At 46.2% G+C, this 26,807-nt stretch overlaps 1 protein-coding gene across 1 annotated transcript in view; it reads left to right on the top strand.

Moving 5' to 3' along the window:
• Window positions 1-537: 537 nt before the first annotated feature.
• The window catches only part of P2RY8 (P2Y receptor family member 8), a 50,676-nt gene continuing 24,406 nt past the window's right edge, over window positions 538-26,807 (top strand). Inside the window, exons 1-2 of the mRNA XM_049767799.1 lie at window positions 538-647; window positions 898-1,189. Coding sequence (XP_049623756.1) covers window positions 538-647; window positions 898-1,189 — 402 coding nt within the window. The remainder of the gene's footprint in view (window positions 648-897; window positions 1,190-26,807) is intronic.

Here is a 26,807-nt window from a genome sequence, read left to right as displayed (position 1 = left end):
TCCTCTAATACCGACATAAGGTCCCCCAAAACTAAGCCTGGGTCCCCCAAATCTAACCCTGGGTCATGGGGTCCCCTAAAGCCGACCCTGGGACCCCAAAATAGCCCTGGGTTCCCCAACATCAACTCTGGGTCCCCAAAACCCAGCCTGGAACCCCAACACCAGCCCCAGGTCCCCTAAAATCGACCCTGGGTCCCCCAAACATGGCTTCAGGTCCCCTATCTGGATCCTGGGTCCCCCAAAACCAACCTGGGATCCCCAATACCGACACTGGGTCCCCCAATACTGGTCCTGGACCCAACAATCTGGATCCTAGGTCCTCTAAGACCGACATGGGGTCCCCCAAAACTAAGCTGGGGTCCCCCAAATCTAATCCTGGGTCATGGGCTCCCCTAAAGCCGACCCTGGGATCCCCAATACCGACACTGGGTCCCCCAATACTGGTCCTGGACCCAACAATCTGGATCCTAGGTCCTCTAAGACCGACATGGGGTCCCCCAAAACTAAGCTGGGGTCCCCCAAATCTAATCCTGGGTCATGGGCTCCCCTAAAGCCGACCCTGGGATCCCCAATACCGACACTGGGTCCCCCAATACTGGTCCTGGACCCAACAAGCTGGATCCTGGGTCCTCCAAGACCGGCATGGGGTCCCCCAAAACTAAGCCTGGGTCCCCCAAATCTAACTCAGGATCATGGGGTCCCCTAAAACCGACCCTGGGACCCCCAAAATGACCCTGGGTCCCCTAACATCCACTCTGGATACCCCAAATCCGGCCCCGGGTCCCCCAAAAACCGGTCTAAACCGCCCTAAACCGGTCTGAACCGCCCCAAACCGGTCTAAACCGCCCCAAACCGGTTTGACACCCCCCAAAACCGCCCCGGATCCCCCAAATCTAGCTTTGGACCCCACAAACATAACCAAGGGTCCCCCAAGACCGACCTGGGTCCCCCCTCGACCCGACCTCGGACCCCCGAACCCCGAACCCACCGGTGTGCGGTCCACCCGCCTACCGCCGCCGCCGCCGCCGCCGCCCCCGTGACGCACTTCCGCTTCCGGCGGAAGCGGCCGCGCGGCGCCTCCCGGTTCCTCCGCGCGGCCTTAGCCCCGCCTCCGGGGCGGGACTTCCTGTATGGGCGCCCCGGAGGCGAGACTTCCTGTCTTTGCCAGGAGATGGGCAAGCCTTCAGCGGTGCGTACTGCGCCTGCGCACAGCTGTTTTTTTTTTTTTTCTTTTCTTTATTCTCAGTCCTATTCACCCCACTGCCTCAGTTTACCTTCTACCCAGACACCCCCCTCTTCTAGGCAGGCCTCCCCTGTAACAGGCGAAGGGAGTTTTTATTTTTTTAAGAGTCTCTTTTTTGCCTTCCTAGGCACCTTTTCAACATAGAAAAAATATCATAGGAAATACATTTATTTATAAAAAAAAATAATAAATGTATTGATTCTGGATAGGCCTCATCGATTCATTGCCAATCAGTATTGTCCTGGATGCAAGTGGCAGTGGGGGGCCTTGGGGGGAAGAGTCCCCATCTCATAGGAGAAAGCCTGCCACCATTTATATCTCCCAATATTGGGACCAGAAATGGCAACCCTGGGTCAAGATTGGGAGGACCCAGGGCTTCATTTGTGGGGTCCAAATTAGGGGCCTCAGGGTTAGGATAGGACATCATTGGTCTGTGTTGGGGGACCCAAGACCAGATTTGGGGGACCCACAGCCTGTTTTGGGGTTCCAGGGAGGGCCCAGGGTCAGGTTAATTAAATCAACTTCTAGGCAAATGCTTGCTGCCTTTGTATACGACTTAACTTTCTTCCCTTCTCTGTTTTTTTATTATTTTTTTATTTTATTTTTATTTTCTTTTGGTTTTTGGGCCACACCCGGCGGTGCTCACGGGTCCCTCCTGGCTGTCTGCTCAGAAATAGCTCCTGGCAGGCACGGGGGACCCTATGGGACACCGGGATTCGAACCAACCACCTTGGGTCCTGGATCGGCTGCTTGCAAGGCAAACACCGCTGTGCTATCTCTCTGGGCCCAAATGTTTTATTTTTTTGAGGGGGCCACACCTGGCAATGTTTGACCTTACTCCTTACTCTGCTCACAAATCACTTTTGGGGAGCCATATGTCCATGCCAGGGATCGAACCCGGGTCAGAGGCCTACCAGGCAAACTCTCTCCCCTCTGTACTATTGCTCTGACCTCTCACATTTTATTTTATTTTATTATTTTTGTGCCACACCCCAATGGTACTTAGGGCTTCCTCCTGGCTCTGCATTCAGGAATCATCCTGGCAGAGTTCAGGAGGGACCATATGGGATGCCGGGGATCGAACCCGGGTCGGCCACATGCAAGGCAGACGGCCTTCTCTTTCTCCTATGGCTCTGGCCTTCAGTCACATTCATTTTCCGTGACCTAAAAACATGAAGCACATGTTGTGGTATGTATTTCACGTGTGACTTGCCTGCTTTTTACCCAAATTTGTAATGAAAGTATGATTTTAAGTTTTTGTGTTTTTTGTAACTATTACAGGCCCAGAGAGGACACAGATAGAACACACACAACACACAACAAGCTCTGCGATGTCAGCCGAATCTCAAAATATAAATAAATAATGAAAGAAGGAAGGAAGGAGGAAGAAAGAAGGAAAGAAAGAAAGAAAGAAAGAAAGAAAGAAAGAAAGAAAGAAAGAAAGAAAGAAAGAAAGAAAGAAAGAAAGAGAGAAAGAAAGAAAGAAAGAAAGAAAGAAAGAGAAAGGAAGGAAGGAGAAAGGAAGGAAGGAAGGAAGGAAGGAAGGAAGGAAGGAAGGAAGGAAGGAAGGAAGGAAGGGAGAGAGAGAGAGAAAGAAAGAAAGAAAGAAAGAAAGAAAGAAAGAAAGAAAGAAAGAAAGAAAGAAAGAAAGAAAGAAGGAAGGAAGGAAGGAAGGAAGGAAGGAAGGAAGGAAGGAAGGAAGGAAGGAAGGAAGGAAGAGAGAGAAAGAAAGAAGAAAGAAAGAATTTTCCTTTATAGTTCTTTGGGGCCAGCCCCTTACCCTGTAAATCAGCATTTTTGGGGGGGCCCTTTTTTAAGTGAACCCGAGCCCCCCCCACTTCTATATGTCACATAGCACGAAGCTGACCTGGGCCCTGTCCCAGACACCCCAAAGAATCCCCCGAGCACCTCCAGGAGTAATAAAAATATTACTAACAAAAGTAAGTCCTAGGCACCCCCAAATTGCAACCAAAAAAACTAAAACAACCTAAAGCCCTTTTTTTATTTTGTTTTATTTCTGATTTTTGGGGCCACACCCAGCAGTGCTCAGGGGTTCCTCCTGCCTCTGGGCTCAAAAATCCCTCCTGGCAGACTCAAGGAACCCTATGGGATGCCGGGGATTGAACCCAGGACGGCTGTGTGCAAGGCAAAGGCCCTCTCTGCTGTGCTAAGGATTTAGGCCTAGATTCATTTCTTTCCCTCTTTCTTTCTTTCTTTCTTTCTCTCTCTCTCTCTCTCTCTCTCTTTCTTTCTTTCTTTCTTTCTTTCTTTCTTCTCTCTCTCTTTCTTTCTTCTTCCTTCCTTCCTTCTTTCTTTCTCTCTTTATCTTCCTTCCTTCTTTCCTTTCTTTCTTCTTTCTTTCTTTCTTCCTCCCTTTCCTTCCCTTCCCTCCCCTCCCCTTCCCTTCTTCCCTTTCCTTCCCTTCACTCCCCTTCACTCCCCTTCCCTCCCCTTCCCTCCCCTTCCCTCCCTTCCTTTCCCTTCCCTTCCTTCTTCCCTTCCCTTCCCTCCTCTTTCCTCCCCTCCCTCCCTTCCCTCCCCATCCCTCCCTTCCCCTCCTTTCTTCCCCTCCTTTATTCCCCTCCTTTATTCCCTTCCCTTCCCTTCCCTCCCCTCCCCACCCTTCCTTTCCCTTCCCTTCCCTTCTTCCCTTCCCTTCCCTCCCCTTCCATTCCCTTCTTCCCTTTCCTTCCCTTCCCTCCCCTTCACTCCCTTCCCTCCCTGTCCCTCCCTTCCTTACCCTTCCCTTCCCTCCCCTCCCCTCCCTTTCCTCCCAGTCCCTCCCTTCCTTTCCTTTCCCTTTCCTTCCCTTCCCTTCCCTTCCCTTCTCTTCTCTTTCCTTTCCTTCTTCCCTTCCCTTCCCTCCCCTCCCCTCCCCTTCCCTCCCCTTCCCTTCCCTCCCCCCCCTCCCCTTCCCTCCCCTTCCCTCCCCTTCCCTCCCCTTCCCTTCCCTCCCCTTCCCTCCCCTTCCCTCCCCTTCCCTTCCCTTCCCTTCCCCTCCCCTTCCCTTCCCTCCCCTCCCCTTCCCTTCCCTCCCCTTCCCTTCCCTCCCCTCCCCTCCCCTTCCCTCCCCCTCCCCTCCCCTCCCCTCCCCTCCCCTCCCCTCCCCTTCCCTCCCCTCCCCTCCCCTCCCCTCCCCTTCCCTCCCCTTCTTTCCCCTCCCCTTCCCTCCCCTTCCCTCCCCTTCCCTCCCCTCCACTCCCCTCCCCTACCCTTCCCTTCCCTCCCCCTCCCCTCCCCTCCCCTCCCCTCCCCTCCCCTTCCCTCCCCTCCCCTTCCCTCCCCTCCCCTCCCCTTCCTCCCCTCCCCTTCCCTCCCTTCCCTCCCCTCCCCTTCCCTCCCCTTCCCTTCCCTTCTCTTCCCTTCCCTTCCCTTCCCTTCCCTTCCCTTCCCTCCCCTCCCCTCCCCTCCCCTCCCCTCCCCTCCCCTCCCCTTCCCTTCCCTTCCCTTCCCTTCCCTTCTTCCCTTCCCTTCTTCCCTTCCCTTCCTTTTCCTTCTTCCCTTCCCTTCCTCCCAGTAGATGGCGCAGCTACTATTCTCAATGACAAAAAGACTTATTTTTCTCTCCCGGTCTGGCCTTGCCTCTCCAAATCCACCGTCTCTCCCCAGGCAAACCCGTAAGTTTTTCCCATGACCGTTCCCCCATTTATGACTCTGATCTCGTGAGAATCGACTTCCTGCTGTCAATAAGGATTTTTCTCTGGTTTTCACACACGTTTTTGTTTTTTTTGTTTTTTTTTTTTACTTCCCCGCCTGGTCCCAGACCCAGGAGACAGAGGTCTAGTCCAATTCCTGAGATTTTGGACTTTTTTTTGGCTTTTCACATGTGACTATGCGCCTGAAATTTGAATTTTAATTATTTTTTTATTTGATTTGTTTGTCTTGGAGTCACAATGGTTGACGCCTGGCTTCTCTGCTTACATCTTAGTTCTAGCTCAGTGGTCAGAACCCATATCTTTATGTTTTAAACTTTATTGATTGATTGCTTCATTGATTGATGATTGATTGCTGGGCCACACCCAGCTGTGCTCAGGGGTTACGCGTGGCTCTGCACTGAGAAATCGCCCCTGGCAGGCTGGGGGACCATTTGGGTGCTGGGAATCGAACCCAAGTCCATCCTGGTTTGGCAGCATGCAAGGCAAACATCCTACAACTGTGCTATCTCTCCAGCCCCTCACTTCTGGCTTTGTTCTAGGGCTAATTCCTGGCTCTGCGTTCAAGACTGACTCCTGGCTCAGTGCTCTGCGAAAGAAAGGAAGAAAGAAAGAAAGAAAGAAAGAAAGAAAGAAAGAAAGAAAGAGAAAGAAAGAAAGAAAGAGAAGAGAAGAAAGAAAGAAAGAAGAAAGAAAGAAGAAAGAGAGAGAGAGAGAGAGAGAGAAAGAAAGAAAGAAAGAAAGAAAGAAAGAAAGAAAGAAAGAAAGAAAGAAAGAAAGAAAGAAAGAAAGGAGGAAGGAAGGAAGAAAGGAAAGAAGGAAGGAAGGGAGAGAGAGAGAAAGAAAGAAGAGAGAGAAAGAAATAAAGAAAGAAAGAGAAGAAAGGAAGGAAGGAAGAAAGAAAGAAAGAAAGAAAGAAAGAAAGAAAGAAAGAAAGAAAGAAAGAAAGAAAGAAAGAAAGAAAGAAAGAAAGAAAGAAAGAAAGAAAGAAAGAAAGAAAGAAAGAGAGAGAGAGAAGGAGGGAGAGAGAAAGGAGAGAAAGAGAGAGGGAGGGAGAGAGAAAGAAAGAAAGAAAGAGAGAAAGAAAGAAAGAAAGAGAAAGAAAGAAAGAAAGAAAAGAAGGAAGAGAGAGAAAGAGAGAGAGAAAGAAAGAAAATAAAGAAGGGAGGGCGTTTGCCTTGCACGCGGCTGACCCAGGACTGAGCTGGGCTCGATCCCCGGCATCCCATATGGTTCCCCAAGCCAGGAGTGATTTCTGAGTGCAGAGCCATGAGGAACCCCTGAGCGTCACTGGGTGTGGCATCCCAAAAAAATCATTTTTTTCATGTATAAATATATAGTCTTGTACAAAGTATAGATTTTAGGGCTAGAGCAATAGTACATGGACAGGTAGGGTACTTGTCTTGTATTTGGCCAACCCAGTTCAATCCCCCAGCACCCCCAGAGGGTCCCCTGAGCCCGACCAGGATTGATCCCTGAGCACAGAGTCAGGAGTAATCCTTAAAACTATCTGGACACACCAATATATATATGTATATACAGAGATCTTAAAATTATTAAAATTTTCACTGTCAATGAATTTTGGAAGCACGTAGATTTGGCGTAGGAGATGGAAGCAAAGTTCGTACCTAAGTCTTGGGTGAGGCGTTTGAGGGCACGCCCCATCCCCTGTTACCCCACAAATATAGCCCACCCACTCATTTCCTCACTTGTACAGTTGTCCGTCTGTCCATCTGTCCATCCATCCATCCATCGACCACCCACCTACTTATCTATCCATTTATTTTAATTTTCCATCCATCTGTCCATTCATTGTCCATTATCCATTCTTATCTATCCATCCATTCATTCCATGCATTGCAGTTATACACCCATCCATCCACCCATTTATCCTTCCATCTGTCCATCCACCCATCACTCATCCATCAATTTGTCTATCCATCAATATATTCAGTCGTCTATCCATCTGTCCATCCGCCCATCCATTCACCCATCCACCCATCCAACAAACATCCACCCATCCATCCACCCACCCATCCATCCCCCATTTATCTATCCATTCACCCACCCATCCATCTATCCATCCATCCATCCATCACCCACCCATCTACTTATCTATCCATTTTCCATCCATTTATCACATATCTTTCTACTTAACTATTTATCTGAAAACCAACCATCATCCACTCATCCATCCATCTGTCCATCCACCCATCTGTCTACTTATCTATCATCCATCCATTTCACTCATCCACCCATTTATCTGTCAATCTACCCATCTATCCACCCACCCATCCACTCAACCATCCACCCACCCACCCAACCATCCATTCACCTACTGATCCATCCATCCCCCATTTATCCATCCATCCATCCACCCACCCATCCATCTATCCATCCATCCATCACCCACCCATCTACTTATCTATCCATCAGCCATTTATTTCACTCATCCACCCATTTATCTGTCCATCTACCCATCTATCCACCCACCCATCCACTCAACTATCCACCCACCCACCCAACCATCTATTCACCCACTGATCCATCCATCCCCCATGCATCTATCCATCCATCTATCCATCCATCCATATGTCCATCTATTTATCCATCTGTCCATCCACTCATCCATCCGTCAGTCCACCTATCCATCTACTTATGAATCCATTAGCCACCCATTCTACTCATACACTCATCCACCCATCCATCCATCTGTCCATCCAACCATCCATCTGTCCATTCATCCATCTATCTACTTATCTATCCATCACGCATAAATTTCACTTATCCACCCACTGGTCCATCCATCCACCCATCCATCCATCCACTTATCTATCCATCCACTTATCCATAATCCACCCATCTTTACCTTTAAACCCATCCACCCATCTCTCTTCCATATACTCATCTCTTTTCCCATTCCCACCACTCATCCCTCCATCCTCCACCAACCCAGTAAACAGCACCACAGAAACAACTTATCTCATCCATCCATCCATCCATCCATCCATCCATCCATCCATCCATCCATCCATCCATGTCTCCTTCAACCAAATTATTTTTTTGTCTTGGGGCCACACCCAGGGGTGACCGGCGCTTACTCCTGGGCCTGTGCTCAGAGGCTCATTCTTGGCAATGCTTAGAGTAATCATGTGGGATGCCGGGGATCCAACCCGGGCCGCCATATGCAATCAAACACCCTTCCTCCTTTGTTATCTCTCCGGTTCCTGCACCCCGGGAAACCGAGAGCTTTTCGCACGGTCAGGTGCGTCTGCGGTCAGTCCCGTAGGGCCTGAGAGTGATTTCATCTCTTCCTTCCCTTCGCCTCTCACGCGACCATCTGACAGAAGAGAACCTCGGTGTTTCCTGCAACTGGAGGGGGGACACTCAACTGTGGGCCAGAGATGGGGTGCAGAGAGACGCTTCTCAGCCTCTCCTGAGACTTTTAGGAAGCAGAAAGCAACGCCTGCCGTGTCTTTCTTTGTGTTTTATTTGCTTTGTGTTTTGGGGTTTTATTTATTTATTTTATTTTTATTTTTATTTTTTTATTTTATTTTATTTTATTTTTTTGGTTTTTGGGCCACACCCGGCGGTGCTCAGGGTTTCCTCCTGGCTGTCTGCTCAGAAATAGCTCCTGGCAGGCACGGGGGACCCTATGGGACACCGGGATTCGAACCGACCACCTTTGGTCCTGAATCGACTGCTTGCAAGGCAAACACCGCTGTGCTATCTCTCCGGGCCCTTTTTTTTTTTTTAATTTTTTAATTGCTTTATTGAAGCACTGTGGTGATAAAATGGTTCATTGTTGGGGTTTCAGTTATAGAATGTCCAAAAGCCTTCGCCTGACAACCCCTTTCTGCCACTGATATCCCCCATTTGCCTTCAAAACCTTCCATATTTTTTTATATTCTCTCTCTGTCTCTTTCTGTCTCTCTGTCTCTGTCTCTCTCTCCCCCCTCACTGTGGTTTGCACTATTTTTTCTGAAGGAGGTTCCTGCCTCTCCCTTTCCCTCCTTCCAGCATCCAGTTCTTGGCCAGAGGAGTCATTCTTTCTCTCTGAGACTCTCTGTGTCTCTCTCTGTGTCTCTCTGTCTCTCTCTGTCCCTTCTTTCTGGGCCCTGTTTCCCTCTGTCTGCCTCTCTTGTTTTTTCTCTGGCTGTCTCCTGTCTCTCTCTGTCTTTCTCTATGTCTCTCTCTGTGTCTCTCTCTGTCTCTCTCTCTCTGTGTCTCTCTGTCCCTTCCTTCTGGGCCCTGTTTTCCTCTGTCTGTCTATCTGTCTGTCTGTCTGTCTGTCTCTCTCTCTCTCTCTCTCTCTCTGGCTGTCTCCTGGACCCTGTCTCTCTCTCTCTCTCTGTCTCTCACTCTCTCTCTCTGTCTCTCTGTCCCTTCCTTCTGGGCCCTGTTTCCCTCTATCTGTCTCTCTTGTTCTCTCTCTGGCTGTCTCCTGTCTCTCTCTGTCTTTCTCTATGTCTCTCTTTCTGTCTCTGTCTCTCTGTCTCTCTGTCTCTTCCTTCTGGGCCCTGTTTCCCTCTGTCTCTCTCTCTCTTGTTGTCTCTCTGGCTGTCTCCTGGACCCTGTCTCTCTCTGTCTCTCTGTCCCTTCCTTCTGGGCCCTGTTTCCCTCTGTCTGTCTCTCTTGTTCTCTCTCTGGCTGTCTCCTGTCTCTCTCTGTCTTTCTCTATGTCTCTCTTTCTGTCTCTCTCTCTCTGTCCCTTCCTTCTGGGCCCTGTTTCCTTCTGTCTGTCTGTCTCTCTCTCCCTCTCCTCTCTGTCTCTCTCTATGTTTCTCTCTGTCTCTCTGTCCCTTCCTTCTGGGCCCTGTTTCCCTCTGTCTGTCTGTCTCTCTTTTTCTCTCTCTGACTGTTTCCTGGACACTGTGTGTGTGTCTCTCTCTCTCTCTGTCTGTCTCTCTCTATGTCTCTGTCTGTCTCTCTGTCTCCCTGTCCATTCCTTCTGGGCCCTGTTTCCCTCTGTCTGTCTCTCTCTTGTTCTCTTTCTGGCTGTCTCCTGGACCCTGTCTTTCTCTGTGTCTCTCTCTGTCTCTCTCTCTGTCCTCTCTCTGTCCCTTCCTTCTGGGCCCTGTTTCCCTCTGTCTGTCTCTCTCTTGTTCTCTCTCTCTCTGGCTGTCTCCTGGACCCTGTCTCTCTCTCTCTGTCTCTCTCTGTCTCTCTCTCTGTCTCTCTGTCCCTTCCTTCTGGGCCCTGATTCCCTCTGTCTGTCTCTCTTGTTCTCTCTCTGGCTGTCTCCTGTCTCTCTCTGTCTTTCTCTGTCTCTCTTTCTGTCTCTCTGTCCCTTCCTTCTGGGTCCTGTTTCCCTATGTCTGTCTGTCTCTCTTTTTTCTCTCTCTGGCTGTTTCCTGGACACTATCTCTCTCTCTGTCTGTCTCTTTGTCTGTCTCTCTCGATGTCTCTCTCTGTCTCTCTGTCTCCCTGTCCCTTCCTGCTGGGCCCTGTTTCCCTCTGTCTGTCTCTCTTGTTCTCTCTCTGGCTGTCTCCTGTCTCTCTCTGTCTTTCTCTATGTCTCTCTTTCTGTCTCTGTCTCTCTGTCTCTCTGTCTCTTCCTTCTGGGCCCTGTTTCCCTCTGTCTCTCTCTCTCTTGTTGTCTCTCTGGCTGTCTCCTGGACCCTGTCTCTCTCTGTCTCTCTGTCCCTTCCTTCTGGGCCCTGTTTCCCTCTGTCTGTCTCTCTTGTTCTCTCTCTGGCTGTCTCCTGTCTCTCTCTGTCTTTCTCTATGTCTCTCTTTCTGTCTCTCTCTCTCTGTCCCTTCCTTCTGGGCCCTGTTTCCTTCTGTCTGTCTGTCTCTCTCTCCCTCTCCTCTCTGTCTCTCTCTATGTTTCTCTCTGTCTCTCTGTCCCTTCCTTCTGGGCCCTGTTTCCCTCTGTCTGTCTGTCTCTCTTTTTCTCTCTCTGACTGTTTCCTGGACACTGTGTGTGTGTGTCTCTCTCTCTCTGTCTGTCTCTCTCTATGTCTCTGTCTGTCTCTCTGTCTCCCTGTCCATTCCTTCTGGGCCCTGTTTCCCTCTGTGTCTCTCTCTTGTTCTCTCTCTCTCTGGCTGTCTCCTGGACCCTGTCTCTCTCTCTGTCTCTCTCTGTCTCTCTCTCTGTCTCTCTGTCCCTTCCTTCTGGGCCCTGTTTCCCTCTGTCTGTCTCTCTTGTTCTCTCTCTGGCTGTCTCCTGTCTCTCTCTGTCTTTCTCTGTCTCTCTTTCTGTCTCTCTGTCCCTTCCTTCTGGGTCCTGTTTCCCTATGTCTGTCTGTCTCTCTTTTTTCTCTCTCTGGCTGTTTCCTGGACACTATCTCTCTCTCTGTCTGTCTCTTTGTCTGTCTCTCTCGATGTCTCTCTCTGTCTCTCTGTCTCCCTGTCCCTTCCTGCTGGGCCCTGTTTCCCTCTGTCTGTCTCTCTTGTTCTCTCTCTGGCTGTCTCCTGTCTCTCTGTGTCTTTCTCTATGTCTCTCTTTCTGTCTCTCTCTCTCTGTCTCTCTCTGTCCCTTCCTTCTGGGCCCTGTTTCCCTCTGTCTGTCTCTCTCTCTTGTTGTCTCTCTGGCTGTCTCCTGGACCCTGTCTCTCTCTATGTCTCTCTTTCTATCTCTCTCTGTCCCTTCCTTCTGGGCCATGTTTCCCTCTGTCTGTCTGTCTGTCTCTCTTGTTCTCTCTCTGGCTGTCTCCTGGACCCTGTCTCTCTCTATCTGTCTGTCTCTATCTCTGTCTCTCTCTGTCTCTCTCTCTGTCTCTCTGTCCCTTCCTTCTGGGCCCTGTTTCCCTCTGTCTGTCTCTCTTGTTCTCTCTCTGGCTGTCTCCTGTCTCTCTCTGTCTTTCTCTATGTCTCTCTTTCTGTCTCTCTGTCCCTTCCTTCTGGGCCCTGTTTCCCTCTGTCTGTCTGTCTCTCTCTCTCCTCTCTCTCTTTCTCTATGCCTCTCTTTCTGTCTCTCTGTCCCTTCCTTCTGGGTCCTGTTTCCCTATGTCTGTCTGTCTCTCTTTTTTCTCTCTCTGGCTGTTTCCTGGACACTATCTCTCTCTCTGTCTGTCTCTTTGTCTGTCTCTCTCAATGTCTCTCTCTGTCTCTCTGTCTCCCTGTCCCTTCCTGCTGGGCCCTGTTTCCCTCTGTCTGTCTCTCTTGTTCTCTCTCTGGCTGTCTCCTGTCTCTCTGTGTCTTTCTCTATGTCTCTCTTTCTGTCTCTCTCTCTCTCTGTCTCTCTCTGTCCCTTCCTTCTGGGCCCTGTTTCCCTCTGTCTGTCTCTCTTGTTCTCTCTCTGGCTGTCTCCTGTCTCTGTCTTTCTCTATGCCTCTCTTTCTGTCTCTCTCTCTCTGTCCATTCCTTCTGGGCCCTGTTTCCTTTTGTCTGTCTGTCTGTCTGTCTCTCTCTCTCTCTCCTCTCTGTTTCTTTCTATGTTTCTCTCTGTCTCTCTGTCCCTTCCTTCTGGGCCCTGTTTCCCTCTGTCTGTCTGTCTCTCTTTTTCTCTCTCTGACTGTTTCCTGGACACTGTGTGTCTCTCTCTCTCTGTCTGTCTCTCTATGTCTCTGTCTGTCTTTCTGTGTCTCTCTCTCTGTGTCTCTCTCTATTTCTCTCTCTGTCTCTCTCTCTCTGTCCCTTCCTTCTGGGCCCTGTTTCCCTCTGTCTGTCTGTCTGTCTGTCTGTCTGTCTGTCTTTTTCTCTCTCTGGCTGTCTCCTGGACCCTGTCTCTCTCTCTCTGTCTGTCTTTCTGTGTTTCTCTATGTCTCTCTTTCTGTCTCTTTCTGTCTCTCTCTGTCCCTTCCTTCTGGGCCCTGTTTCCCTCTGTCTGTCTGTCTGTCTCTTGTTCTCTCTCTGGCTGTCTCCTGGACCCTGTCTCTCTCTCTCTGTCTGTCTGTCTCTCTGTCTGTCTGTCTCTCTCTGTCCCTTCCTTCTGGGCCCTGTTTCCCTCTCTCTCTCTCTCTCTCTCTCTCTCTCTCTCTCTCTCTCTCTCTCTCTCTCTCTCTCTGTCTATCTCTCTGTCTCTCAGTCCCTTCCTTCTGGGCCATGTTTCCCTCTGTCTTCTCTCTTTTTCTCTCTCTGGCTGTATCCTGGACCCTGTCTCTCTCTCTCTGTCTCTCTCTATGTCTCTGTCTGTCTTTCTGTCTCTCTGTCTCCCTGTCCCTTCCTTCTGGGCCTGTTTCCCTCTGTCTGTCTGTCTCTCTCTCTCTAACTGTCCTCTCTCTCTAACTCATTTTCCTCAGTATAATAATCCCCAGATCCATATTTTGTCTTTGCTTGTTTTGGGGGGCCACCCAGGGCAAGACTGGGGTCTCTGCAACCTGGGCTTTGCGCTCAGAGATACGGCTTTATCTCTGACTTAGTTGACAAAGTCTCCTGCAGGTCTCTGGGCCTTCGGAGCGGGAATCTGGACTCTCAGCTGTTGCAGTCACACCCTGAAGGTGTTGTTTTCGGGGGGGGGGGGGGGGGGCCCAGTTCCTTGAGGTACAGTGCTTAGAAATACAGGATCCGGGCCCGGAGAGAGAGCACAGCGGCGTTTGCCTCGCAAGCAGCCGATCCAGGACCCAAGGTGGTTGGTTCGAATCCCGGTGTCCCATAGGGTCCCCCGTGCTGCCGGGAGCTGTTTCTGAGCAGACAGCCAGGAGGGACCCCTGAGCACTGCCGGGTGTGGCCCAAAAACCAAAAAGAAAGAAGGAAGGAAGGAAGGAAGGAAGGAAGGAAGGAAGGAAGGAAGGAAGGAAGGAAGGAAGGAAGGAAGGAAGGAAGGAAGGAAGGAAGGAAGGAAGGAAGGAAGGAAGGAAGGAAGGAAGGAAGGAAGGAAGGAAGGAGGCAAAGTCTGGCCTAAAACTTCGGGCCTGACCCCAAACTTGATGCTGTGACCCCAAAATTCTTCCTTTTTCTGTCGATCGCCCAAACTCAGGCCTCGACTTTGTTTTCGTGCTTCCGTGATTTGGGGGAGACAGCTGGGACCCCAACACAACAGCTCTGACTGTCTGGGGGGGGTTTCGGGGGTCCAATTCCGTAATGCGCAGACGCACACGCGCAGTCAGAGACAAAGAGAGACAGAGACACACTGAGAGGTAGAGACACACACAAGCAGAAACACAGACAGAAGCAGAGACACAGAGAGACAGAGACACACAGAGATAGAGAGGCACACACAAGCAGAAACACACACACAGACAGAAGCAGAGACACAGAGAGATACAGAGACACATAGAGACAGAGACACACAGAGATAGAGAGACACACACAAGCAGAAACACACACACAGACAGAAGCAGAGACACAGAGAGACAGAGAGATAGAGACACAGAGACACACACAAGCAGAAACACACACAGACAGAAGCAGAGACACAGAGAGACACATAGAGACAGAGACACACAGAGATAGAGAGACACACGCAAACAGAAACACACACAGACAAAAACAGAGACACAGAGACACATAGAGACAGAGACACACAGAGATAGAGAGACACACACAAGCAGAAACACACTGACACACACAGACAAAACCAGAGACACAGAGAGACACAGAGACACATAGAGACAGAGACACACAGAGATAGAGAGACACACACAAGCAGAAACACACACAAAAACAGAGACACACATAGAGACAGAGACACACAGAGATAGAGAGACGACACACAAACACACAGACAAAAACAGAGACACAGAGACATGCAGAGATAGAGAGACACATAAACAGAAACACACACAGACACACAGAGACAAAAACAGAGACACAGAGACCCACAGAGACACATAAGACAGAGACACGCATAGATAGACACACACAAGCAGAAACACACACAGACAAAAACAGAGACACAGAGACACAGAGAGACAAAGACACACAGAGATAAAGAGAAACACACAGAAACAGAAACACACACACAAAAACAGAGACACAGAGACACACAGAGATAGAGAGACACACACAAACAGAAACACACACAGACAAAAACAGAGACACAGAGAGACAAAGACACACAGAGATAAAGAGAAACACACAGAAACAGAAACACACACACACAGAAACAGAGACACAGAGAGACACAGAGACACAGAGACAGAGACACACAGAGATAGAGAGACACACAGAAACACACACAGACAAAAACAGAGACACAGAGACACACAGAGACAGAGACACACAGAGCTAGAGAGAGACACACAAGCAGAAACACACAGACAAAAACAGAGACACAGAGAGACACATAGAGACAGAGACACACAGAGATAGAGAGACACACACAAACAGAAACACACACAAAGACAGAGACACAGAGAGACACAGAGATCCATAGAGACACATAAGACAGAGACATGCATAGATAGAGAGACACACACAAACAAAAACACACACAGACAGAAACAGAGACACAGAGACACATAGAGACAGAGACACACAGAGATAGAGAGACACACACAAGCAGAAACACACAGACAAAACCAGAGACACAGAGAGACACAGAGATAGAGAGACACAAGCAGAAACACACAGACAAAACCAGAGACACAGAGAGACACAGAGATAGAGAGACACACACAAACAGAAACACACAGACAAAACCAGAGACACAAAGAGACACAGAGATAGAGAGACACACACAAACAGAAACACACACAGACAAAAACAGAGACACATAGAGACAGAGACACACAGAGATAGAGAGACACACACAAACAGAAACACACACAGACAAAAACAGAGACACAGAGAGACACAGAGACACAGAGATAGACACACACAAACAGAAACACACACAGACAAAAACAGAGACACAGAGAGACACAGAGACACACAGAGATAGACACACAAACACACAGACAAAAACAGAGACACAGAGAGACACAGAGACCCATAGAGACAGAGACACGCATAGATACAGAGACACACACAAATAGAAACACACAGACAGAAGCAGAGACACAGAGACACAGAGAGACACAGAGACACACAGAAATAGAGAGACACACGCAAACAGAAACACACACAGACAAAAACAGAGACACAGAGACACACAGAGACAACTACATACACACAGACACACACAGATATAGACACACAAAGTCCCCCCCAAATTCAATCTACTCGGATCTCCCAAATTCGCACACAGAACCCTCTGGTTTCCAGATTTTCCACAGCTCCTGGGTGCAAGAGATTTTATTCCCAGCAAACTGGGGTGTTACGGTGTGGGACCCCAAATTTTATTCCTCCTGGGACCCCTGGAACTCACAGCCAGGAGGAACCCCAGAGCACCATTGGGTGGAAATTTGAAGACTTTTTAAAAAAAAAATTAAAAATCAAATTTAAAAATGAAAAAAAATCGAAATTAAATGTAAAGTTCAAGTAAAAATAAAAAGTTTACGATGAAATTTAAAAATAAAAATGGAATCAAAGACATTGGAAATCAAATTTAAAAATAAATCATTTTAAAAAGGAAATGGAAAATTAAATTTAAAAATAAAAAATTGAATAAAGAAAATGAAAAATTAAATAAAAAATAAAAAATTGAATAAAGGAAATTTAAAATTAAATAAAAAAATAAAAAATTGAATAAAGGAAATTGAAAATTAAATTAAAAAATTAAAAATTGAATAAAAGAAATGGGAAATTAAGTTTAAAAATAAAAAATTGAATAAAAGAAATGGGAAATTAAGTTTAAAAATAAAGAATTGAATAAAAGAAATCAAAAATTAAATTTAAAAATAAAAAGCTGATTAAAAATTTAAAATTAAATTTAAAAATAAAAATTGAGCAAAAGAAATGGAAAATCAAATTTAAAAATAAAAAAAATGGAATACAGAAAATTAAAAGTTGGGGCTGGAGAGATAGCATGGAGGTAAGGTGTTTGCCTTTCATGCAGAAGGTCATCAGTTCGAATCCCGGCATCCCATATGGTCCCCCGTGCCTGCCAGGAGCAATTTCTGAGCATGGAGCCAGGAGTAACCCCTGAGCACTGCTGGGTGTGACCCAAAAACCACAAAAAAAAAAAAAAAAAAAAAAAAAGAAAATTAAAAGTTAAATTTAAAAATAAAAATTTAATAAAAGAAATTGAAACTAAAATTTAAAAATAAATCATTTGAAAAAGGAAATTTAAACTTAAATTTAAAAATAAAAATTTAAGAAAAGAAATTTAAACTTAAATTTAAAAATAAATCATTTTAAAAAGAAAATTCACTTATTAAAATAAATGATTTTAAAAAGAAAATTTTAACTTAACTTTTAAAATAAAAAATTTAAAAGGAAATTTAAAATTACATTTAAAAATAAAAAAAGTGAAGAAAAGAAACGGTAAATGAAATTTTCAAATAAAACATTGAATAAAAGTCATGGAAAATCAGTTTAAAAATTAAAAAATGGGGGGCCGGGCGGTGGCGCTGGAGGTAAGGTGCCTGCCTTGCCTGCGCTAGCCTAGGACGGACAGCGGTTCGATCCCCCGCGTCCCATATGGTCCCCCAAGAAGCCAGGAGCAACTTCTGAGCGCATAGCCAGGAGTAACCCCTGAGCGTCACAGGGTGTGGCCCAAAAAACAAAAAAAAACAAAAACAAAAAAAAAATTAAAAAATGGAATAAAAGAAATTGAAAATCAAATTAAAAAAATAAAACATGGAATAAAGGAAATTGAAAGTTAAATTTAAAAATAAAAATTTAATAAAAGATATTGAAAATTAAATTAAAAAATAAATCATTTAAAAAGAAAGTTTAAACTAAAATTCAAAAATAAAAAATTTAAAAAGGAAATTTAAAATTGCATTTAAAAATAAAAAAGTGAAGAAAAGAAACGGAAAGTGAAATTTCCAAATTAAACATTGAATAAAAGACATGGAAAATCAGTTTAAAAATAAGAAAAATGGAATAAAAGAAATTGAAAATCAAATTTAAAAATAAAACATGGAATAAAAGACATTGAAAATCAGGTTCAAAAATCAAAATTTTCAAGTTTGAAAACTTAAACCTTCTTTAAAAACCAAATTAAAACTATTCCCATCTTGCCTTGCACACAGCTGACCCCAGTTCGATCCCCGGCCTCCCATAGGGTTCCACACCTCCCCCCCCCCCCCCCGTTTCCCTGAGCACTGTCAGATGTGAGTCCTAAGTGCAGAGCCAGGCGTCACCCTTGAGTTCTGCCAAAAAAAAAACAAAACAAGAAAAGAAAGACAGGAGAATGTCACAGGGGCCACCCAGCCTAGCTTCTCTTTCATGGCGAACCCCAAAACCTCAAGTTGGTAAGTGTGATCTCGGGGTTCGCCCACACCCCGGGGGTCCTTCAGGGTTAACCCCTTCCTTTCCGCTGCCAGCAGAGGAAGCCAAGGTTAAAAACACCGATGAACTCTCCTCCACCCAGCTATACACCCCAAGATTATTCCTGGCTCTGTGTTTATTTATTATTTATTTACTATTTTATATAATATATTATATATAAATAAATTTTATATAATATATTATATATTATATTATATATTATAAATATTATTTATATAAATAAATTTTATATGATATATTATATTATATATTATAAATATTATTTATATATTAATAAATTTTATATGATATAGTATATTATATATTATGAATATTAGTTATATATAAATAAATTTTATATAATATATGATATATGATATATTATAAATATTATTTATATATAAATAATTTTATATAATATATTATATTATATATTATAAATATTATTTATTTATTATATTATTATTTATTATTATATTATTATTTATTTTAAATTTCTCTCAGGTGTTTTTTTTTTGTTTGTCTGTTTGTTTTGGGGGTCACACCCGGCTCTGCGCTCAGAAATGGCTCCTGGAGGGCCCGGAGAGATAGCACAGCGGCGTTTGTCTCTCAAGCAGCCGATCCAGGACCCAAGGTGGTTGGTTCGAATCCCGGGGTCCCATAGGGTCCCCCGTGCCTGCCAGGAGCCATTTCTGAGCAGACAGCCAGGAGGAACCCCTGAGCACCGCCAGGTGTGACTCAAAAACCAAAAAAAAAAAAAAAAAAAGTCCTGTTGCTAGGATACAAGTGTCCTGTTGCTAAGCTACATAAGAGTCCTGTTTCTAGGATACATGAGTCCCGTTAGTAGGAAACATAAAAGTCTGTTGCTAGGATACAAGTTCCTGTTGCTAAGCTACATAAGAGTCCCATTGGTAGGATACATAAGAGTCCTGTTGCTGTTGCTCGGATACAAGAGTTTTGTTGCTACGATACATAAGAGTTCATTGGTAGGATATATAAAAGTCCTGTTGGGCCCGGAGAGACAGCACAGCGGCGTTTGCCTTGCAAGCAGCCGATCCAGGACCCAAGGTGGTTGGTTCGAATCCCGTTGTCCCATCGGGTCCCCCGTGCCTGCCAGGAGCTATTTCTGAGCAGACAGCCAGGAGGAACCCCTGAGCACCGCCGGGTGTGGCCCAAAAACCAAAAACCAAAAAAAAAAAGAAAAAAAAAAAAAAAGAAATGGCTCCTGGCAGGCTCTGAGCTGGGCAGAGACATCCTGTTTATCGGGGTACACGGCATCCAGACGTAATCGGGGTTCCTCTTGCGGTCCAGGAAACTTCCTGAGGGCACCAGCTTGTGGTGGGTGCAGAGAAGAGACACACAAAACAAAAAATTTTTAAGATTTTTTAAAAAGTCTTTAGAAGCAGCCAGAGACGACCATGAATAACTCTAATGCCAAAATTTGTTGTTGTTTTCATTAAAAAATCATAATAAGGGCCCGAGAGATAGAGAGCGTGAAGGTAGGGCGTTTGCCTTGCATGCAGAAGGACTGGGGTTCGGGGAGAGGGATGGGTGGGTGGGTGGGTGGATGGATGGATGGGTGAGTGGATGGGTGGGTGGAGGGATAAATGGATGGAAGGATGGATGGATGGGTGGGTGGGTGGATGGGTGGATGGATAGGTGGATGGATGGATGGTTGGTTAGATGGGTGAATGGATGGGTGGGAGGGAGGGTGGGTGAGAGAATGGATGGATGGATGGATGGATGATGGATGGATGGATAGGTGGGTGGGTGGATGGGCAGATGCATGGGTAGATGGATGGGTGGGTGGATGGATGGATTAATGGATGGATGGATGGGTGGGTAGGTGGATGGATGGGTGGATGGATGGATGGGTGGGTAGGTGGATGGATGGGTGGGTAGGTGGATGGATGGATGGTTGGATGGATGGATGGGTGGATGGATGGATGGTTGGATGGATGGATTAATGAATGGATGGATGGGTGGGTGGATGGATTGGTGGGATGGATGGATGGGTGGATGGGTGGATGGGTGGATGGGTGGATGATGAATGGATAGGTGGGTGGGTGGATGGATGGATGGGTAGATGGATGGATGGATGGTTTGATGGGTGGGTGGATGGTTGAATGGATGGATGGGTGGATGGATGAATGGATGGTTGGATGATGGATGGATGGATAGGTGGGTGGGTGGATGAATGGATAGGTACATGGATAAATGTATGGTTGGATGGATGGGTGGGTGGATGGGTGGATGGTTGGATGATGGATGGATGGATAGGTGGGTGGGTGGATGAATGGATGGGTGGATGGGTGAATGGGTGGGTGGATGGATGGGTCGGTGGGTGGGTGGATAGACGGATGAATGGGTGGATGGATGAATGGAGATGGATGGATGAGTGGATGGATGGATGGATAGATGGATGGAAGGATGGATGGGTGAGTGGGTGGATGGGTGGATGGATGGTTGGATAGATGGAAGGATGAATGGTGGGAGGGAGGGTGGATGGATGGGTGGGTGAGGTGGTAGATGGATGGATGGGTGGGTGAGTGGATGGATGATGGATGAATGGATAGGTGGATAGATATATGGATGGATGGTGGATGGGTGGGTGGGTGGATGAGTGAGTGATAAAGTTTTATTGAAACGCGGTGGTGAACGCTCGGTCCAACGGATGTTCTACCATCTTGGATAGAAGAAAATCTCCCTCGTGTTGCTCAGTGGAACCTTCCAGACTGAGCCATTGGGGGGGGGGACAGCCTGGTAGAAGAAGGCCTTTCCCACCCAGGGGTCGAACCCTGTCTTGCTCAGATCTTGTTAATATTCTGGGGAAATGTCCTTCTTCTCTTCCTCTTCCTCTTCTTCGTCTTCTTCCTCTATCACTTTTTCCTTTTCTTCCTCCTTCTCCATTTCTCTCCCCTAGGTTCTGACACCCCTCAAGGCTTTATCAGGAAAGAAGGTGAAGGCCCCAAGAGGTACCCGAAAAAATTGGGACACGTGTCTTGCATGCAAGGGAAGGAGGAAGGTGGGAAGGAAGAAAGGAAGAAGGGAAGGAGGATAAGGATGAAAGGAAAGGAAGGGAGGGAGGGAGAAAGGAAGAAAAGATGGAAGGAAAGAAGGAAGAAAAGAATGGAAGGAAGAAGGAAAGGAGGAAAATAGTGGAAGGAAGGGAGGAAGGGAGGGAGGAAGAAAAGATGGAAGGGAGGAAGGAATGAAAGGAAGGGAGAAAGGAAGAAAAGATGAAAGGAAGGGAGGAAGAAAGGAGGAAAAGAATGGAAGGAAAGGAAGAAAAGATGAAAGGAATGATGAAAATAATGGAAGGAAAGGAAGGAAAGAAGGGAAGGAGGATAAGGATGAAAGGAAAGGAAGGGAGGGAGGGAGAAAGGAAGAAAAGATGGAAGGAAAGAAGGAAGAAAAGAATGGAAGGAAGAGGGGCCGGAGAGATAGCATGGAGGTAAGGCGTTTGCCTCTCATGCAGGAGGTCATCGGTTCGAATCCCGGCATCCCATATATGGTCCTCCCGTGCCTGCCAGGAGCAATTTCTGAGCCTGGAGCCAGGAATAACCCCTGAGCACTGCCGGGTGTGACCCAAAAACCACAAAAAAAAAAAAAAAAAAAAAAAAAAAAAAAAAAAAAAAAAAGAATGGAAGGAAGAAGGAAAGGAGGAAAATAGTGGAAGGAAGGGAGGGAGGAAGAAAAGATGGAAGTGAGGAAAGAATGAAAGGAAGGGAGAAAGGAAGAAAAGATGGAAGAAAGGGAGGAAGAAAGGAGGTCAAGAATGGAAGGAAAGGAAGAAAAGATGAAAGGAAGGATGAAAATAATGGAAGGAAAGGAAGGAAGGGAGAAAGGAAGAAAAGATGTAAGGAGGGCCCGGAGAGATAGCACAGCAGCGTTTGCCTTGCAAGCAGCCGATCCAGGACCAAAGGTGGTTGGTTCGAATCCCGGCGTCCCATAGGGTCCCCCGTGCCTGCCAGGAGCAATTTCTGAGCAGACAGCCAGGAGGAACCCCTGAGCACCGCCGGGTGTGGCCCAAAAACCAAAAACCAAAAAAAAAGAAAAAAGAAGAAAAGATGTAAGGAAAGGAGAAAGGAGGAAAAGAATGAAAGGAAGAAGGGAAGGAGAAAAGAATGGAAGAAAAGAAAGGAAAGGAAGGAAGGGATAAAGGAAGAGAAGATGGAAGGAAGGAAAGAATGAAGGAGGAAAATGGAAGGTAGAAGGGAAGGAGGAAAAGAATGAAAGGAAAGGAAGGAAAGCATAAAGGAAGAGAAGGAAGAAAGGAAGGGAAGAAGGAAGAAAGGAGGAAAAATGAAAGGTAGAAGGGAAGGAGGAAAAGAATAGAAGGAAAGGAAAGAAGGGAGGGAGGGAGAAAGGAAAAGAAGATGGAAGGAAGGAGGAAAAGAATGGAAGGAAAGGAAGAAAGGGAGGGAGGAAAGAAGGGAGGAAGGGAGAAAGAAAAAAGTTATGAAGGATGGAAGGAAGGAAAGCAATGAAAAAATGGAAGGAAGGTAGAAGGAAGAAAGGAAGGAAGGGAAGGGAAGAATGATGGGAGGAAGGAAGGAGAGAAAGGAGAAAGGAGGAAAGTAAAGAAGGAAGAAAGGAAGGAACAAATGAACAAAGGAAGAAGGAAGGAAGGAAGGAGAGGAGGGAAGCAAGGAAGGAGGGAGGAAGGAAGGAAGGAAGAAAGGAGGGAAGGAAGGAGGGAGAGAAGGAAGGAAAGAAGAGGGAAGGAAGGAAGGAAGAAAGAAAGGAAGGAGGGAAGAAAGAAAGGGGAAGGAAGAAGGGAAGGAAGGAGGGAGAGAAGGAAGGAAAGGAGGGAAGAAAGGAGGGAAGGAAGGAAGAGGGGAAAGGAGGAAAGGAAAGAAGGAAGAAAGGAAAGAACAAATGAACAAAGGATGAAGGAAGGAAGGAAGGAAGGAATGAGAGGAGGGAAGAAAGGAAGGAAGGAGGGAGGGAAGGAAGGAAGAAAGAGAGGAGGGAAGGAAGAAAAGGAAGGAGGGAAGGAAGAAGGGAGGGAAGGAAGGAGGGAAGGAGGAAAGAAAGAAAGAAAGGAGGGAAGAAAGGAGGGAGAGAAGGAAGAAAAGAAGGAGGGAAGAAAGGAGGGAAGGAAGAAGGGAAGGAGGGAAGGAAGAAAAGAAGAGAAGGAAGGAGAGAGAGAAATCCGAACGTGTCTGTACCGATGTGCGTTTGCATTTGCATCTATGTGTATGTAGCTATGTTTGTGTGTGTGTGTTTGCGTGTGTGTGTGTGAGTTTGTTTGTGTGTGTCCCTGCCCGTGACCCAGCTGTGTACATCCGTGTTTCTGTTTTCAGCCGCCGGTGTGTTCCGCTCGGCAGCTTCTGAAGACGGTTGCACAGGAAATCTTGAAATGCATTTCCTCCTCCTCTTCTCCAACGACCTGAGGGGCCCCGACTAGACTATTTGCATCCAGAAAAGAAGTGGGGGTTCCACCTTGCTTCTGGGGTACAGACAGGCCCACCCGAGACCCCCCAGAACCAGCCTGCAGGCTCCAAAGACCCCCTCCCCAGGTAAGATGGACAAGAGGTAGGAATAAATTGGGGGGAGATGAAAAGGTGGGTCCCACCGCCCAGGGGCCGTCTGCGATGCGTATGTTCTGTCTGTCGTTGCAATTCAGGGGTGGAAAATTGGGGGACCCCCCCTGGCTTGGATGTCAGGTCCTGTTGGGCTGAGCTCAGCGACCCCCCCTCACCCAGGATTTTGCAAACAGATGGACTCAAGTCACCCCAAAAAGCTGAACTGAGCTCTTCTGTCTGTTCAGGTCTGTCTGTCTTTTAGGAGGCAGGTTTTGTTTATTTTTTTGGGGGGGTCTTCTCCCTTGTACATGCACCCCTAAAGCTGACTACTTCTGGCTCTGTGCTCAGGAAGCACTTTCTGCTGAGGTTTTTTTTTGGGGGGGGACCCTAGTGGGTGCAAACGGGGTGAGGCGAGTGCAAGGCAGAAGACATTCGCCCCCGCGTGACTGTTGCGAAATATTCCTTTCTTTTTTCTTTTTTTTTTTTTTTGGCGGTTATTTTTTCTGGCTTTTCTCTCTTGTTTCGGTGTCTGTTGTTTTGTCTTGGTCTGTAATTATCTATCTATCTATCTATCTATCTATCTATCTATCTATCTATCTATCTATCCATCCAACTATTCATCTATCTATCCATCCAACCATCCATCTATCTATCTATCTATCTATCTATCTATCCATCCCTTTATCCCTCCAATCTATCTATTCGTCATCCCTCTATCCCTCCCATCTATCTATCCATCCATTTATCCATCCAACTATTTATCCATCCATCCATCCATCCATCTATCCATCCATCCATCCATCCATCCATCCATCTATCTATCTATCTATCTATCTATCTATCTATCTATCTATCTATCTATCTATCTATCTATCTATCTATCTATCTATCTATCTATCTATCCATCATCCATCTATCTATTCTTTATTCATTGACCTATCTATCCATCCGTCCATCCATTCTTACAACCATCTATCTCTATCCATCTCTTCATCTATCTTTTGTTTGTTTTTTTTTGCTTGTTTTGGGGGTCACACCCAGCAGCCTCCTGCCTCTATGCTCAGAAATTGCTCCTGGAAGGCTCGGGGGACCCTATGGGATGCCGGGACTCGAACCACCGTCCTTCTGCATGCAAGGCAAACGCCTTACCTCCATGCTATCTCTCTGGCCCCTCCATCTCTTCATCTATCATCAATCCATCCAATCATCTATCTTTCTATCCCTCCATCCATCCACCTGTCTGTTCATCCATCCATCTGTCTATTTATTTACCTACATATCTATCTACCTATCTAATCTATCTATCATCTATCTATCTACCTACCTATCAATATATCTATCATCCTTCTCTTTACATACCTATATACCTACCTATCTATCCATCATCCATTTACCTATCTATCTGTCTATCTATCTATCCATCCACCCACCCACCCACCCATCCATTTATCCATCTATCTATCTATCTATCCACCCACCCACCCATCTATCCATCATCTATCTCTTCATCCACCTACCCATCCACTCATCTATCTATCATCTATCTATCCATCCACCTATCTATCTGTCTGTCCATCTATTCATCCATCCCCCACCCACCCACCCATCTATCTATCTATCTATCTATCATCTATCTATCCATCCATCCATCTACCTATCTGTCTATTCATTCATCCACCCACCCACTCATCCATCTATCCATCCATCTATCCATCTATCTATCATCTATCTATCCACCTATCTATCTGTCTATCCATCTATTCATCCATCCCCCACCCACCCACCTATCTATCTATCTATCTATCTATCTATCTATCTATCTATCATCTATCTATCCATCCATCCATCTACCTATCTGTCTATTCATCCATCCACCCACCCACTCATCCATCTATCCATCCATCTATCCATCTATCTATCATCTATCTATCCATCCATCCATCCACCCACACATCCATCTATCCATCTATCTATCATCTATCTATCCACCTATCTATCTGTCTATCCATCTATTCATCCATCCCCCACCCACCTACCCATCTATCTATCTATCTATCTATCTATCATCTATCTATCCATCCATCCATCTACCTATCTGTCTATTCATCCATCCACCCACCCACTCATCCATCTATCCATCCATCTATCCATCTATCTATCATCTATCTATCCATCCATCCATCCACCCACCCATCCATCTATCCATCTATCTATCATCTATCTATCTATCCATCCATCCACCACCCACCCACCCATTCATCCATCCATCCATCTATCTATCCACCTTCATCTATCTATCCATCTTCATCTATCTATCTATCTATCTATCTATCTATCTATCTATCTATCTATCTATCTATCTATCTATCTATCATCTATCTACCTACCTATCTATGTACCTACCTATCTATTTGTCTATCTCCTTCCATCCATCTACCTATCCATACATCCATCCATCTATCTATCCATCTTCATCTATCTATTTATCATCTATCTATCTACCTACCTACCTATCTATTTATCCATCCACCACCCACCCACCCATCCATCCATCCATCCATCTTCATCTATCATCTGTCTACCTACCTAACTATCTATGTACCTACCTATCTGTCTATCTCCTTCCATCCATCTACCTATCCATCCATCTATCTATCCATCTTCATCTATCTATCTATCTATCATCTATCTATCTATCTATCTATCTATCTACCTATCTATGTACCTATCTATCTGTCTATCTCCTTCCATCCATCTACCTATCCATCCATCCACCTCCCTCCCACCCTCCCTCCCTATCTATCTATCTATCTATCTATCTATCTATCTATCATCTACCTATCTACCTGTCTGTCTATCTATCTATCCTTCCATCCATCCACCCACCCATTCATCCATCCACCTATCTAGGTATCTATCCACCCACCTATCTATCTATCTATCTATCTATCTATCTATCTATCTATCTATCTATCTATCTATCTATCTATCTATCTATCATCTATCTATCATCTATCAATCAAATTTATCTACCTACCTACCTACCTATCTATCTATCTATCCATCCATCCATCTGTCTGTCTATATCTTTTTATTTTCTTTCTTGCCACACCCAGCGACGCTCAGGGCTGGCTCCTGGCTTCACCCAGGAATCTCTCCCAGCAAGCTTGGGGGACC

Source organism: Suncus etruscus (genome assembly GCF_024139225.1).
Source record: "Suncus etruscus isolate mSunEtr1 chromosome X unlocalized genomic scaffold, mSunEtr1.pri.cur SUPER_X_unloc_2, whole genome shotgun sequence".
In the NCBI taxonomy this organism is placed as follows: Eukaryota; Metazoa; Chordata; class Mammalia; order Eulipotyphla; family Soricidae; genus Suncus; species Suncus etruscus.
The sequence above is the reverse complement of the archived record's forward strand: the minus strand, read 5'-3'. Positions and strand labels throughout refer to the sequence as shown.